This window comes from Arvicola amphibius, chromosome 7 (genome assembly GCF_903992535.2).
Source record: "Arvicola amphibius chromosome 7, mArvAmp1.2, whole genome shotgun sequence".
In the NCBI taxonomy this organism is placed as follows: domain Eukaryota; kingdom Metazoa; phylum Chordata; class Mammalia; order Rodentia; family Cricetidae; genus Arvicola; species Arvicola amphibius.
Genome location: NC_052053.1, coordinates 64,243,564 through 64,258,511, shown reverse-complemented (window position 1 = coordinate 64,258,511; position 14,948 = coordinate 64,243,564). Strand labels below are relative to the sequence as shown.

Genomic DNA, 14,948 nt, shown 5'->3' with positions numbered 1-14,948 from the left:
AAGTAGTTGTTCAGCTGCACTTGGGCAGAGGGAGAGGGGAAGGGAAAGAGAGACTCAGCAGCTTTGGCAGATTTGCAAGGTCAGTGGTTAGAATGTTAGCAATAAGCTACAGACAAGGGAGGCATTGTATGGTACTTTTCAGACCTTGAGTCTCTAAGATTAGCACTCACGGTTTTAATTAACTTTGATTTATGTCTCACGGTTATACTTCAAGGCCTTGTAAGAAAGAAGAGGCCTGAAATATCACGATTTTACTTCAAGGCCCTGTGAGAAAGAAGAGGCCTGAAATGGCCCCTAAAATCCAGGGATCTGTTTGCACTCAATGTTGGCATTCTCATAAGCCAAATATTTAACTATTATACATCTTGTTTATGGGTCAGTTACCTATATTTCTACAACCCTAGTTAGTCTTTGCAAAAAGTCATTAAAAGTTTCTCTCTGACCCTGTTTAACCTAAAGATATGATTCAGCCTCCCCCCCCATCCTCCCATCTTTGGTGCCACAAAATCCCACAGCTCAGCCTGTTTGGGCGCCGCGGACCTGGAATTGAGTGCACCCAGGCGGGTGGGAGGTCCCCTCCTTCATTAGTCTGCCTGCAGCAAGGTAGGCCCTTTGTCGGCGAGCTGCTTGGCCTGCAAGGAGACCTGACAGTCTGCCAGAGGATCCATCATTCATTGGGGTGAGTGAGGAGTGAGTGCCTGAACCGCAGCAGCTGCCCAGAGAGGGACCACCAACATTCCCCAACTCTCCACCCCCCACACCCGCACACTCCCTGCTCTTCCTGCAGGGGTTATTCTCCCCGATACTGCCTCTCTCTTCCTGTCCATTCCCAGCTTGCACCCAGAACCACCCCCCCCCCCCCGCCTCATCCTCCCATCTTTGGGGCCACAAAATCCCACAGCTCAGCCTGTTTGGGCGCCAGGGACCTGGAATTGAGTGCACACAGGCCTGTGGGAGTTCCCCTCCTTCATTAGCCTGCCTGCAGCAAGGTAGGCCCTTTGTCAGCGAGCTGCTTGGCCTGCAAGGAGACCTGACAGTCTGCCAGAGGATCCAGCATTCATTGGGGTGACTGAATTGAATTCATTGGGGTGAATTGAACTTCTAAAAGAAGACCCAAATGGGGATTATTCAGAGGAAGAAATGGGCAGGCGCCAATGCAAGAATTCCTCCAACAATTTGAAAAACAACATGAAAGGACCAGAACCCAGCGAACTTATACCAGGAGGACTTAGTGAACACACTAATCAAGAAGAAGTAGAAAAAAATGACTTTATGAAAGTAATAGAGTCCCTTAAACATGAGGGGAAAAACTCCCTTAAGGAAATGGACAAGAAGAATAACAAAAAGTTTGAAGAATTGAGTAAATCTGTAAATGATATCCTAGGAAACCAAGAAAAAACAATCAAACAGATAATGGAAACAGTGCAAGACTTGAAAACCGAAATGGAGGCAAGGAAGAAAATAAAACCCAAGGGCCAGCTGGATATGGAAAATCTATGTAAACGAACAGAGACTACAGAAATAAGCATAACCAACAGAATACAAGAGATAGAAGAAAGAATCTCAGATTCTGAAGATACCATGGAGAAAATAAATGCACTGATCAAAGTAAACAGCAAATCCAACAAATTCTCATCACAAAACATTCAGGAAATCTGGGACACAATAAAAAGACCAAACCTAAGAATAATAGGCATAGAAGAAGGAGAAGAATTACAGCTCAATGGACCAGAAAATATATTTAATAAAATTATAGAAGAAAACTTCCCAAACCTAAAGAAAGATATTCCTATTAAGATTCAAGAAGCTTACAGAACACCAAATAGACTGGATCAAAAAAAATTCCCTAGGCATATTATAATCAAAACAGAAAACGTACAGAATAAAGAAAGAATATTAAGAGCTGCAAAGGAAAAAGGTCAAGTAACATATAAAGGTAAACCTATCAGACTAACACCTGACTTCTCTATGGAAACCATGAAAGCCAGAAGGTCCTGGATAGATGTTTTGCAGAAACTAAGAGACCATGAATGCAAGCCCAGATTACTGTACCCAGCCAAGCTTTCATTCACTATAAATGGAGAAAACAAAATATTCCAGGATAAAAATAAATTTAAACAATACATAGCCACAAATCCAGCCTTACAGAAAGTAATAGAAGGAAATTAACAAACAAAGGAGTCCAGCATTGCCCAAAATAACTCAGACATCTAGCGACCCTTCACCAGCACATCTCAAAGAAAGGAAACACACAATCTCTACTACCAAATAAAAAATGACAACCGGAGTTAACATTCACTGGTCATTAATATCACTTAATATCAATGGACTCAATTCACCTATAAAAAGGCACAGGCTAAGAGATTGGATAAGAAAACAGGACCCAACATTCTGCTGTTTACAAGAAACACACCTCAACCACAAAGACAGACATCTACTCAGAGTAAAGGGTTGGGAAAAGGTTTATCAAGCAAATGGACCTAAGAAACAAGCATGTGTGGCCATTCTAATTTCTAACAACGTTGACTTCAAATTAAAATCAATCAGAAGAGATGGAAAGAGACACTTTATACTCATTACAGGAAAAATCTATCAGAATGAAGTCTCAATCCTGAATATCTATGCCCCTAATACGAAAGCACCCACTCATATAAAAGAAACATTACTAGAACCCAAGGCAGCCATGAAACAAAACACACTGATAGTGGGAGACTTCAACACTCCTCTCTCACCAATGGACAGGTCAATCCGACAGAAACCTAACAGAGAATTAAGAGACTTAATAGAGGTAATGAACCAAATGGACTTAACAGACATCTGTAGAACATTCCACCCAAACAGAAGAGAATATAACTTCTTCTCTGAGGCTCATGGAACCTTTTCGAAAATTGACCACATACTCGGTAACAAAGCAAACTTCCACAGTTACAAAAACATATTAGTAACCACCTGCATCTTATCGGATCACCATGGATTAAAATTAGAATTCAACAACAATGCTACCCACAGAAAGCCTACAAACTCATGGAAACTGAACAGTCAACTACTGAACCACAGCTGGGTCAAGGAAGAAATAAAGAAAGAAATGAAAGTCTTTCTTGAATTTTATGAAAATAAAGACACAACATATTCAAACTTATGGGACACTATGAAAGCAGTGCTAAGAGGAAAATTCATAGCACTAAGTGCCTACTTTAAAAAAAAACAGAGAAAGCACACATTGGAGACTTAACAGCACACCTGAAAACTTTAGAAAAGAAAGAAGCAGACTCACCTAGGAGGAGTAGAAGACTGGAAATTATCAAACTGAGGGCAGAAATCAAAAAAACAGAAACACAGAAAACAATCCAAAGAATCAGTGAAACAAAAAGCTGGTTCTTGGAGAAAATCAACAAGATTGACAAACCCCTAGCCAAACTAATCAAAGGGCAGAGAGAGAACACACAAATTAATAAGATCAGAAATGAAAAAGGGGACATAACCACAGACACAGAGGAAATTCAGAGAATCATTAGATATTACTACAAAAGCCTGTATGCCACAAAATTAGAAAATGTAAAAGAAATGGAAACTTTTTGGATAAGTACCATATACCAAAGTTAAACCAGGACCAGGTGAATGTTTTAAATAGTCCTGTTAGTCGTGAAGAATTAGAAACTGTTGTCAGAAACCTCCCTACCAAAAAGAGCCCAGGACCTGATGGTTTTAATGCAGAATTCTACCAGAACTTCCAAGAAGACATAATACCTATACTCCTTAAGGTATTTCATAATATAGAAACAGAACAGTCATTGCCAAATTCCTTTTATGAAGCTACAATTACCCTGATACCTAAACCACACAAAGACTCAACCAAGAAAGAGAATTACAGGCCAATCTCACTCATGAACATCTATGCAAAAATTCTCAATAAAATACTGGCAAACAGAATCCAAGAAAGCATTAGAAAAATTATCCACTATGATCAATTAGGCTTCATCCCAGAGATGCAGGGCTGGTTCAACATATGAAAATCTATCAATGTAATCCATAATATAAATAAACTAAAGGAAAAAAAAAAACATATGATCATCTCATTAGATGCAGAAGAAGCATTTGACAAAATTCAGCACCCCTTTATGATAAAGGTTTTGGAAAGATTAGGGATACAGGGGTCATTCCTAAATATAATAAAGGCTATTTACAGCAAGCCGACAGCTAACATCAAATTAAATGGAGAGAAATTCAAGGCCATCCCACTAAATTGAGGAATGCGACAAGGCTGTCCACTCTCTCCTTATCTCTTCAATATAGTGCTTGAAGTTCTAGCAATAGCAATAAGACACAACAAGGGGATCAAAGGGATTCAAATTGGAAAGGAAGAAGTTAAACTTTCGTTATTTGCAGATGATATGATAGTGTACATAAGCGACCCCAAAAACTCCACCAAAGAACTCCTACAGCTGATAAACTCCTTTAGTATCGTGGCAGGATACAAATCAACTCCAAAAAATCAGTCACCCTCCTATATACAAAGGATAAGGAAGTAGAGAAAGAAATCAGAGAAGTGTCACCTTTCACGATAGCCACAAATAGCATAAAATATCTTGTGGTAACTCTAACCAAGGAAGTGAAAGACCTATTAGACAAGAACTTTAAGTCTTTGAAGAAAGAAATTGAAGAGGATACCAGAAAATGGAAGGATCTCTCTTGCTCTTGGATTGGGAGGATCAACATAGTAAAAATGGCAATTCTACCAAAGGCAATCTATAGATTTAATGCAATCCCCTTAAAGATCCCATCAAAATTCTTCACAGATCTTGAGAGGAAAATGATCAACTTTATACGGAAGAACAAGAAATCCAGGATAACCAAAACAATCTTATACAATAAAGGAACTTCTGGAGGTATTACCATCACTGACTTCAAACTCTTTTACAGAGCTACAGTATTGAAAACAGCTTGGTATTGGCATAAAAATACAGAAGTCGACCAATGGAATCGAATAGAAGACCCAGATCTTAACCCACAAACCTATGAACACCTAATTTTTGATAAAGGAGCTAAAAGCACACAATGGAAGAAAAAAGCATCATCAACAAATGGTGCTGGCATAACTGGATGTCAGCCTGTAGAAGAATGAAAGTAGACCCGTGTCTATCACCATGCACAAAACTCAAGTCCAAATGGATTAAAGACCTCAATATCAATCTGAATACACTGAACCTGTTAGAGGAGAAAGTGGGAAGTACTCTACAACATTTGGGCACAGGAGACCACTTCCTAAGTATAGCCCCAGCAGCACATACATTAAGGCCACATTGAATAAATAATAAATGGGACCTCCTGAAGCTGAGCAGCTTCTGTAAAGCAAAGGACACTGTCACTAAGACAAAAAGGCAGCCTACTGACTGGGAAAAGATCTTCACCAACCCTGCAACAGACAAAGGTCTGATCTCTAAAATATATAAGGAACTCAAGAGACTAGACTTTAAAATGCTAATTAACCCAGTTAAAAACTGGGGCACTGAACTGAACAGAGAATTCTCAACAGAAGAAGTTCGAGTGGCCAAAAGACACTTAAGGGCATGCTCAACTTCCTTAGCAATCAGGGAAATGCAAATCAAATCAACGTTGAGATACCATCTTACACCTGTCAGAATGGCTAAAATCAAAAACACCAATGAAGCCGGGCGGTGGTGGCGCACGCCTTTAATCCCAGCACTCGTGAGGCTGAGGCATGTGGATCTCTGTAAGTTCGAGACCAGCCTGGTCTACAAGAGCTAGTTCCAGGACAGGCTCTAAAAAAGCTGCAGAGAAACCCTGACTCGAAAAACCAAAAAAAAAAAAAAAAAAAAAAAAAAAAAAAAAAAAAAAAAAAAAAAAAAAAAAAAAAAAAAAAAAAACCACCAATGGTAAGGGGTACACTCATCCATTGCTGGTGGTAATGCACACTTGTGCAACCGCTTTGGAAAGCAGTGTGGAGGTTTCTCAGGAAATTTGGGATCAACCTACCCCAGGACCCAGAAATCCCACTCTTGGTAATTTACCCAAGAGTTGCCCAATCATATTACACAAGCACTTGTTCAACTGTGTTTATAGCAGCATTATGTGTAATACCAGAACCTGGAAACAACCTAGATGCCCTTCAATGGAAGAATGGATGAAGAAAGTGTGGAATATATACATATTAGAGTACTACTCAGCGGTAAAAAATAATGACATCTTGAATTTTGAATGCAAATGGATGGAAATAGAAAACACCATCCTGAGTGAGGTAACCCAGGCCCAAAAATTTGAAAATGGGATGTACTCACTCATAATTGTTTTCTACCCATAAATATAGGACATCGAGCCTATAATTCATAAAAAATCCTAGAGAAGCTATATAAGAAGGTGAACCCAAAGAAAAACATATCGTTATCCTCCTGGATACTGGAAGTAGACAAGATTGCCAGACAAAAATTGGGAACATGGGGGTTGGGTGGGTTGGGGGTATGGGGGGATGGGGAGAGAAAAGTGTGAAGTGGAGGATGGGAAGAGCTTGGGGGAATAGGATGGTTGGGATATAGGAATGGTGGATATGGGAACAAGGAATTATATATCTTATTTAAGGGAGCCATTCTAGGGTTAGCAGAGACTTGACTCTAGAGGGGTTCCCAGGTGTCCAGAAAGACGCCCCCAGATAGGTCCTTGGGCAGCTGAGGAGAGGGTGCCAGAAATGTCCAGATCCTATTGCCAAACTCATGAATATCTTGCATATCACCATAGAACCTTCACCTGGCATTGGATGGAGAAAATGACAGAACCCCACATAGGAGCACCGGACTGAGCTCCCAAGGTCCTGATGAGGAGCAAAAGGAGGGAGATCATGAGCAAGGAAGTCAGGACCGTGAGGAGTGCGTTTACTCATTGAGACGGTGGGACAGATCTAATGGGAGACCACCAAGTCCAGTTGGAAAGGGACTGATGGAACAGGGGACCAAACCGGACTCTCTGAATGTGGCTGACGGTGGAAGAGGACTGAGAAACCAAGGACAATGGCAATGAACATGAACTCTACAGCATGGATGGGCTCACTTCTCTTCTAGAATGACCAGAGCCTTGAGTTTTTAACAGCAGTCTCTGGATGAGGACCAATTTGCAGTGGGCTCTCTGGGCATCAAAGCCAGGAACAAAGGTCTCCTCTGTGACTTTGCTCTCAGCAGCACCTGTTTGGACCTGGTAGAACCTGGCAAATAGGAATCGGTTTCGCTTACACTTGAAAACTTTATTGAGAAAGGGACTCAGTCTCTGTCTTCGTCCTGTCTTCCTCTGGTGGAGCTGGCTGCATGTCAAATGGACAGCTAGAGAGCGGGGTTAGGACTGCGCTGTCAGGAGCTAGAGAGGAGAGATCGGGAGTAAAGGATCCTGCTTATCCGGGCCTAATTTTGTGGCGGTTGGGCTCAGGCCTGGTCGCTGAAATAATTGGAGGAGCATCGGGCCTTGGCCTGGCTACGGCCAAAAGACTGGTGGGACAAGGGGCCACAGCTATGCTTCTGGACCTACCTAACTCGTGGGGTGAGCCCCAAGCCAAGAAGTTGGGAGAGAGCTGCGTGTTTGCCCCAGCCAAAGTGACCTCTGAGAAGGACGTACAAGCAGCTATGACTATGACGAAAGAAAAGTTTGGTCACATAGATGTGGCTGTCAACTGTGCAGGAATTTCAGTGGCCATTAAGACATACAACCAAAAGAAGAACCAGGTCCATACCTTGGAGGACTTCCAGCGGGTTCTCAATGTGAATCTCTTAGGCACTTTCAATGTGATCCGCCTGGTTGCTGGGGAGATGGGCCAGAATGAACCACACCAGGGAGGCCAATGTGGAGTTATCATTAATACTGCCAGTGTGGCTGCCTTTGAAGGCCAGGTTGGACAAGCTGCATACTCTGCATCTAAAGGGGGCATAGTAGGCATGACACTGCCCATTGCTCTGGATCTGGCTCCCATAGGCATCCGTGTGATGACTATTGCTCCAAGTTTGTTTGCCACCCCACTGCTCACTACCCTTCCAGAGAAAGTGCGCAACTTCTTGGCCAGTCAGGTGCCCTTTCCCAATCGACTAGGTGACCGTGATGAATACGCTCAGATGGTACAAACCATAATCGAGAACCCATTCTTGAACGGAGAGGTCATCCAATTGGATGGGGCCATTCGAATGCAGCCTTAAAGGGTGAAGACAGGAAAAACACCAGCTTCTTTTCAGCGTGAAGGAAACCTAACAGCCATTTTGTAACTCTGCTCCAGTCACCCTCTGTGCCTAATAAATTCTCAAATTTAAAAAAAAAAAAAAGATATGATTCAACTCTCCTTCCTAGGTCCTGAGTCCTGTCCCAAGCCTTTAAAGCTGCTATGGTACATAGGACAAGGTGTGGTCATCATATAAAGAGCTTGATCCTGAGGATCAGAGTAAATTCCTTCACCTAGAATTTGATCTAGGGAAATCTCAAGTCCTTTTGCTTTTTCTTGTTGCTCTAAAATTCTTGCTTCCTCTTTTAAAAAGCACGTCTAAAGCAATTGTGGTCCACTTTCTAGTACTGCTGAGATTAACTGAGCCCAATCTTGAGGCATGGCTTTGCTACTGAAAGCCCATGTTTTGACCATTTCCTTAACAAAAGATGAATGTAGTCTCTAAACTACTACTGCTTGTTTAATTTCTTTTAGATCAGTCATGTGTATGGGCTCCTTGACAAGCTTAGGTACATGGAGCCAGATACTTTTTCTGATGTTATTACTGGAAAGGCAGGCAGAACTCTGGGGAAGCTATACTGGAGAATTTTATGTATGGACAAGGTTAAATTTTGCCTTTTCACCTTTTGTTTCTGGTCACCAAATTTGATCATTATCTCTATCTTTTCAAAACTGTTTACCACTGCCTTTTGTAATGTCTGGATCCCCTCTCCAGTGTTCTGCTCTAATGCCCTCATTTAGGATTCCAAGGTATGAAAACTGTCCAGTAGAGATAATGTCTCCTCCTTGGACATAATCTTTATAGCATGCACATTACCTTCCTGGAGAGACATTCTTTCAATCAGTCTGTTATGCCAGAGTACAATTAAGATATTCATCAGTGTAAATTCTCTCAAATAATGTTTCAGCATCCACTGTCATTGATTGGGTTTTATTTGCCAAATCAGGTCTTTCCTTCTCTAGAGTTTTGAATCTTCCTTTAAACAAATTGCTATGAGTCTGTACTATATCGAAAAGCATCTCAGTTGACTGAGTATTTTCAATTAAGTTGGCTTTACCCTTCTTCAGATTTCCAACCTCTTTCCTGAGAAGTTGTTTCAGTCTGAAAAAAATGTACCATTTCTAAAGGTGCCTCATTCCTAGCCCCATTGTCAAACAATTTTTTAAAGAAAAAATATTGAGTGGAAGACTAATCCCAGAAACAATAGTGATGTAGAAAGGACATCATATGAGTCTTATAAAACCTCACTCATGGTATAAGAAAAGAGGCTATTGAAACCTTGGATTGTTAGATTGTCTGACATATTGTCTTTTTTTAGTTAGCAACATATGCTCTATATTTAGGATATTAGATCTTACCTGAGGTTCAATTAGCTGGATTAGGTGAAATAACCATAACCTCCCAGTAGGTGCCATGGACCACCTAGTAAACTAATCAAGCAGGGTGCAGTGGTGCACATGGAATCTCCTGTGGCCTGTCTGAAATCTGATTTTAGAGCAGAACGCTAAAAGACAAATCACAGACTGTGTGCTCTGAGGATGTCTAGAGCAATGGAATAGGCAAATGCAAACAAATTGTTAGAATGCTGCAGAACAGCTGGCTCAGATGAGGGAAGCCTGCGACTCACTGAAATGTCTACAGTGAATCCTGGTGGGAGGCAAATGGCAGGGTGCATGGGTACTTGAAGCCAATCCGAGTTGTGAAGAGAGAAAAAAAAAAACTGTGGCTGATCCATAGACGAGCCACTGTGTAAGATTCTATATTAAACTGCTGGCTCCATGCACAGGCTGAGGCCAGCTGAGGGAGGGCTTGCACTGAGCAGGGCTGGCCAAGGGCAGTAGAGCCAGGGGTTCTAAATCCAGATGCTGGGAACCAGATGAAGCTGCAAAATAATCCCACAGCAGTTAAAAATTATGGATAATAAAAAGGGTTATATATTTAAGGGGAAATATTACAGATCACCATCCAAAGCAACAGTCCTCTCAGAGCAAACAGGAAACAGAGAGTCTAGCAACCAGAACAGGAGCTGAAAGCAAGAGAGGTACAGTAAGGTTCCCACTCCTTTATAAAGTATAAGAGACCATGCCCCAGTGCGCTGGTATCTTAAAGGCTATTGGCTAAAGGAGAAGAAGGAGCTCCCACAGCACCTCTAGGTTCTTAACATTTTTGTCGTGGGGTTAATGAGTAAAAATGATAACTGAGGTATCTGATATAATGTTGTCAAAATCTGAGGAAAAAGACTGGAAATGATAACTCCATTCTGTCATCGTTTATTAGTGATGACTAAAAGGTGAGCAAAAGAACTGAAACACACGTCCACAAAACAAAAGAAATGATGTGATCTATGCTTTGAGGCAACATGTATATATGCCTACTTACTAAACTCTGTATCAGTAAAGAAGCACTCTGGTATCCAGTCTGTCAGAATACAAGATTCTCTCAACCATCATGGCCTGACTCACTTCCTTCCTCACCAACTCCTTACATCCTCCGCTGGGAACTGTCCACCATCAGGGATGGCTCCCAGCAACTGGTAACCAGATCATGTAACTGCAGAAATAATTTACTGCCTGTAAGGTGGGACTTCATCTAATGTGTTTTACAGGGTCCCTGGATAAGGAATAGACCAGGAACTAGAGTGGGATTAAAAGTATAGAAATATATGTAATTCATTGGCCACAAAGACTTAAAGGAAGATTCTTTATAGATATAAAACATTTAAAAACTATGGACCATAATGAGTCTAAATAAAAAGAAAAAGACTCATTATAGATATAATGCAACATACCCTCAAGTTATTGAGATACTTTTTCACTGGTCTAAGAGAGTTGTTTTGTCCCCCTTGCCTGCCCCAGAGAATTAAGTTACACCCTCACAGATAAAATTGTCTAATACCCACCTATACTGTGAGTTCCTTTCATGCCTTGGGCTGCTGGAGGTTGGGCCTCCAGGCACTGACACCTAGGATATTAAAAGTATAAGCAAGAAGAGTGTCTAGCAGATCTTCTTGGATATTGTTCAAGACAGAGGCATTTCCTAGGTATTTTCAAAGGAGAAGAAACAACCCCCTAATCATAGCCATAGCTAGGACCTCACTAAGAGTGCTGCAGACTCCTCGGTATAGGAAAAGGCTGTGTAAGAAGAGTGAGAAGTAATAAGTATAAAACTGAGACAGAGTAACTCCTATGAGAGACAAATATATATTGATATTCTTAAAAGTGTCCCCATAAGGAGAGAGGGAGAGAGAGAGAGAGAGAGAGAGAGAGAGAGAGAGAGAGAGAGAGAGAGAGAGAGAAAGAAGAGGGAAGGAAGGAAGGAAGGAAGGAAGGAAGGAAGGAAGGAAGGAAGGAAGGAAGGATGAAGGAAGGAATAGAAGGAAGGAACAGAAGGAAGGATGGGAAGCAAGGGAAGGAGGGAGGGAGGGAGGGAGGGAGGGAGGGAAGGAGGGAGGGAGGGAGGGAGGAGAAAAAGAAAGAGAAGGAAAGGAAGGAAGAAATGAAGCAAGAAAATAATATTAATGTTCAAGAACAAATTTTGTCAGTTTTTTTTTTGCTAAAAAGACCAGTTCTTGGTTTCCAGACCATGAAAATAAAGACTTATAAGTTGAAAAAGGCAATCAAAAAGATATAAACTATTGCTAAACTAAACATGGTCCTGAAAATGTGTTTATTCAAGTGGTTTCTTTGTAGGGATCTATTCAGCAAACTCTGCCTACACAAACAGTGACAGATCTCCCTGACAATGTTTCTAAAAAATTTCTCCTTTTAAGAGATATGTAAGTGTTAATACCTGTTTCTGTAGAATCCCCTCCTAAGCCTCCTTTACTAAAGCATGGAGATTTAATTGTCCTGTTAAACAATGATTTGGAAACATCTGATGACGCCTCTAAGGAGCTTTTACATCTTCATGATGCCTCTGATTTAGAGAAAAAGCTGCAAAATGTCATAATTAAGATTGGCCTCCACTTTATAATATATCATCTGTTCCTCTTATAACATAAGGCGGAGTCTTAAGCATCGTAGTTCAGGACTCTGAGGCATGTCTGTCCCTGCCCATGGAGCAGTTATTTGGTGACCTTCTTTTAAGATACTTTCCTGTTAAATTCTAAAAGGTGATTCACCCACCCTTATCTTAATCCCAACACTTGGGATAATTCTACTTACTTATTTCTTTCATTTTCCTTAGGTGTGTGTCACTATGAAGGTCCCTGTTTTATTTATTTCTACTAGAATAATCACAATGGTATGTCAGAAAGCTACCTTTAGCCCCTACCTGGTCTCCATTAAATGGAGAGGGAAGTCTTTCCTCTGTGATTTGGTAGATTTCTATCTGACAATTCTGTCAGTCTGTTTGGAGACTCCTGGATGGAAACTCTTGTTACCAATACAATTACCTTCTCTGCTTCCTAATATTTCCATTCAGCTCCCTACTTTAACTTCCTTGCCTCCCTAAAAGCTCTCAAAATCTAACAGGGATCAAACATAAAGTTGTAAGTTTACAAAGGCAACTAACTTAAATTATGAACTATAAAAAATAAATTTACTTAAATTGTTAGCTATTCAAGATAATTAGTAGTGGAAAGTGATTAAGTATGCTAAGTAATATAAATAATTCCTCATGTGCCCCCCTAGTTATTAAAAATGTTTAAGTTTCCCAATACAGAAAAAACTGCCATGTATCTTGTTTGTTGCCAAGGCTCTGTTCAAACAATGTACACTTTTGTGTTTCTTTTATTTTAATTGATACATGGACCATTAAGATTATGTTTCAAAGTATAATTTGTTGAATGAATGTTGAATGAATGTAACTTTAAATAAAAAACAACTTCCAGAGACTTCAGCTGCCTTCTCAGCTTTCTTCCTAAGTAAAAATTAAGCTACTGACCTCAGTTTTTATGGCTAATGTAATGGCTAAAAGCAATTTTCATTGTAACCAAATTCCAAAAAAATAAACAAACTCACCAAACAGGTTCAAAATAACTTCTTATTACTCTTTTGTCTAAGAGAAATCAATCTACAATGACAACTTCATTGACCAATCACTTATGTTGCCTGACATAGTTGGATAAAAAAGGTATATAATGTAAACTTAAACTATAAGGATAAAAATAATATAAAAATAAAAAGATATTTTAAGATATATAAGCACAAATTTATGTAAGGTCTGATAACATAAAAGCTTCAGTTATGATATGTGGGTCAAGGAAAATAAATTATACAAGGTATATGGGTCTAATTTTGGTCTAAAGTTATGACAACATATATTAAGGTCAAAATTAAGGAAGCTTAAATAAGACATGAAGGTTTAAATTTGTGGGAAATTTTTATGAGATGTTAATGTATAGGTTTAAGGTAGGGGGGATATATGAAGGCTTAAATAAAAAATGTTTTGGGAAGAAAGAATATAACTTAGAGTATGTAAAATGCAAGTTATTGAGAAAGATAAAAGCAAGTTATTAAGGTTTGAAGATAAGAAGTTTTAAGTAATGATACAAAAGTGATTTAAGGTATATAAGCAAGAAATATATTCCAGATTTTTTCCCATTGCTATTCTGCTGTTACATTGGGACTCCAAAGGTTCTTAATTTTGACAGTAATTAATAAAATCTGATAAACTACTATTCTAGTTCTGACAAAATGCTGCCACTCTTATAATAATCACAAATAATATAAATGTTATGAATTTTTTGTCTCTTTATGAAGGTTCTTATATGCTTCTAAATGTCAATGTGAATTTACCAACACCCACAGATTGAGATAAACTTAAGAAAACTATAACCAAATGTAACCCCCGCTTGGCAGGGTCAGCTATTCAGGGTCCTCTGAAGGGGCGCTAACCTGCAAGACATGAGCTGTAAAAGAGGAAGGAGACCAAGCAAGATTCTATTGTCAAGGTCTCCGTTTATTGGGGTGAAAGTTACAGCTTATATACCCTTGAATGGGGTGGAGGTAGGTAGGCAGGAACTCTGCCGGGGTAACTGAAGGTCATCAGCCAGCACCTGGTGTAAGCCAAAGCATGTGATTCATTAACATTGGAGTAAGGGGTGGGTTCCCTTAACAGATGTGATCCATTAGCATTGGAGTAAAGGGTGGGTTCCGTTAACGGATAGCTCTCAAGATAGTGGGATGAGGGGTGGGTTCTCTGTAAACATCCTTAGGACAATGACCTCTGCTATCCCTGTCAGGACGATGTTCCCTGACAAATCTATCCTTAGGAAAATGGTCCCTGACAAATCCCCCTTCCTTTTATTAAGGAAGGCAGCTAATAAGTGGAGAGCACTGGTCAGAATCTAACCACATAGTCAGACCTATAGGAGAAGGGACTGGGGCAAGGAGGACCCTTCTCTCGAGTGGAGTCTCCTATCCTCTCCTGGGAACAGAGGGGTGTCTTATGGGTAGTATTATTTTTTGGCCCTTAATGATGGCCTGTGATGAGGGCTCTTGTCTTAGGTCGAGTGGGGACCAGGTTTTTGTCTTAGGTCGAGTGGGGACCAGGTTTTTCTCCCCATTACCCGTCATAGGGTTCCCAGGGCCCTGTCTTAGGTTGGGGGCGGTCCCGCCATCAGATGCCCGTCCTTGAAGCTCCTCAAAAAGGTATCTAGCAAGACCAAAGTAAGCAGGTCTTTGACTGCAGGGTCCCTGTCTTAGGCTATGTGGAGGGCAATCCTCATCCCCTGACATCATGCCATGTTGAGCCGGCCTGTACGGCCTCTGTATGATGTGCTGTTCAGGGGAGGGCTCC

General features: G+C 40.5%; 1 protein-coding gene across 1 annotated transcript; it reads left to right on the top strand.

Moving 5' to 3' along the window:
* Positions 1-7,295: 7,295 nt before the first annotated feature.
* On the top strand, positions 7,296-8,302 carry LOC119819446 (3-hydroxyacyl-CoA dehydrogenase type-2-like). The gene has a single exon (XM_038337658.1). It carries the CDS (start codon positions 7,311-7,313, stop codon positions 8,184-8,186), a length of 876 nt encoding a protein of 291 aa, XP_038193586.1. The 5' UTR covers positions 7,296-7,310; the 3' UTR covers positions 8,187-8,302.
* The last annotated feature ends 6,646 nt before the right edge of the window (positions 8,303-14,948 follow it).

Coding starts and splice junctions, on each gene's coding strand:
- LOC119819446 (XM_038337658.1), top strand. CDS start 7,311: ATGTCAAATGGACAGCTAGAGAGCGGGGTTAGGACTGCGCTGTCAGGA.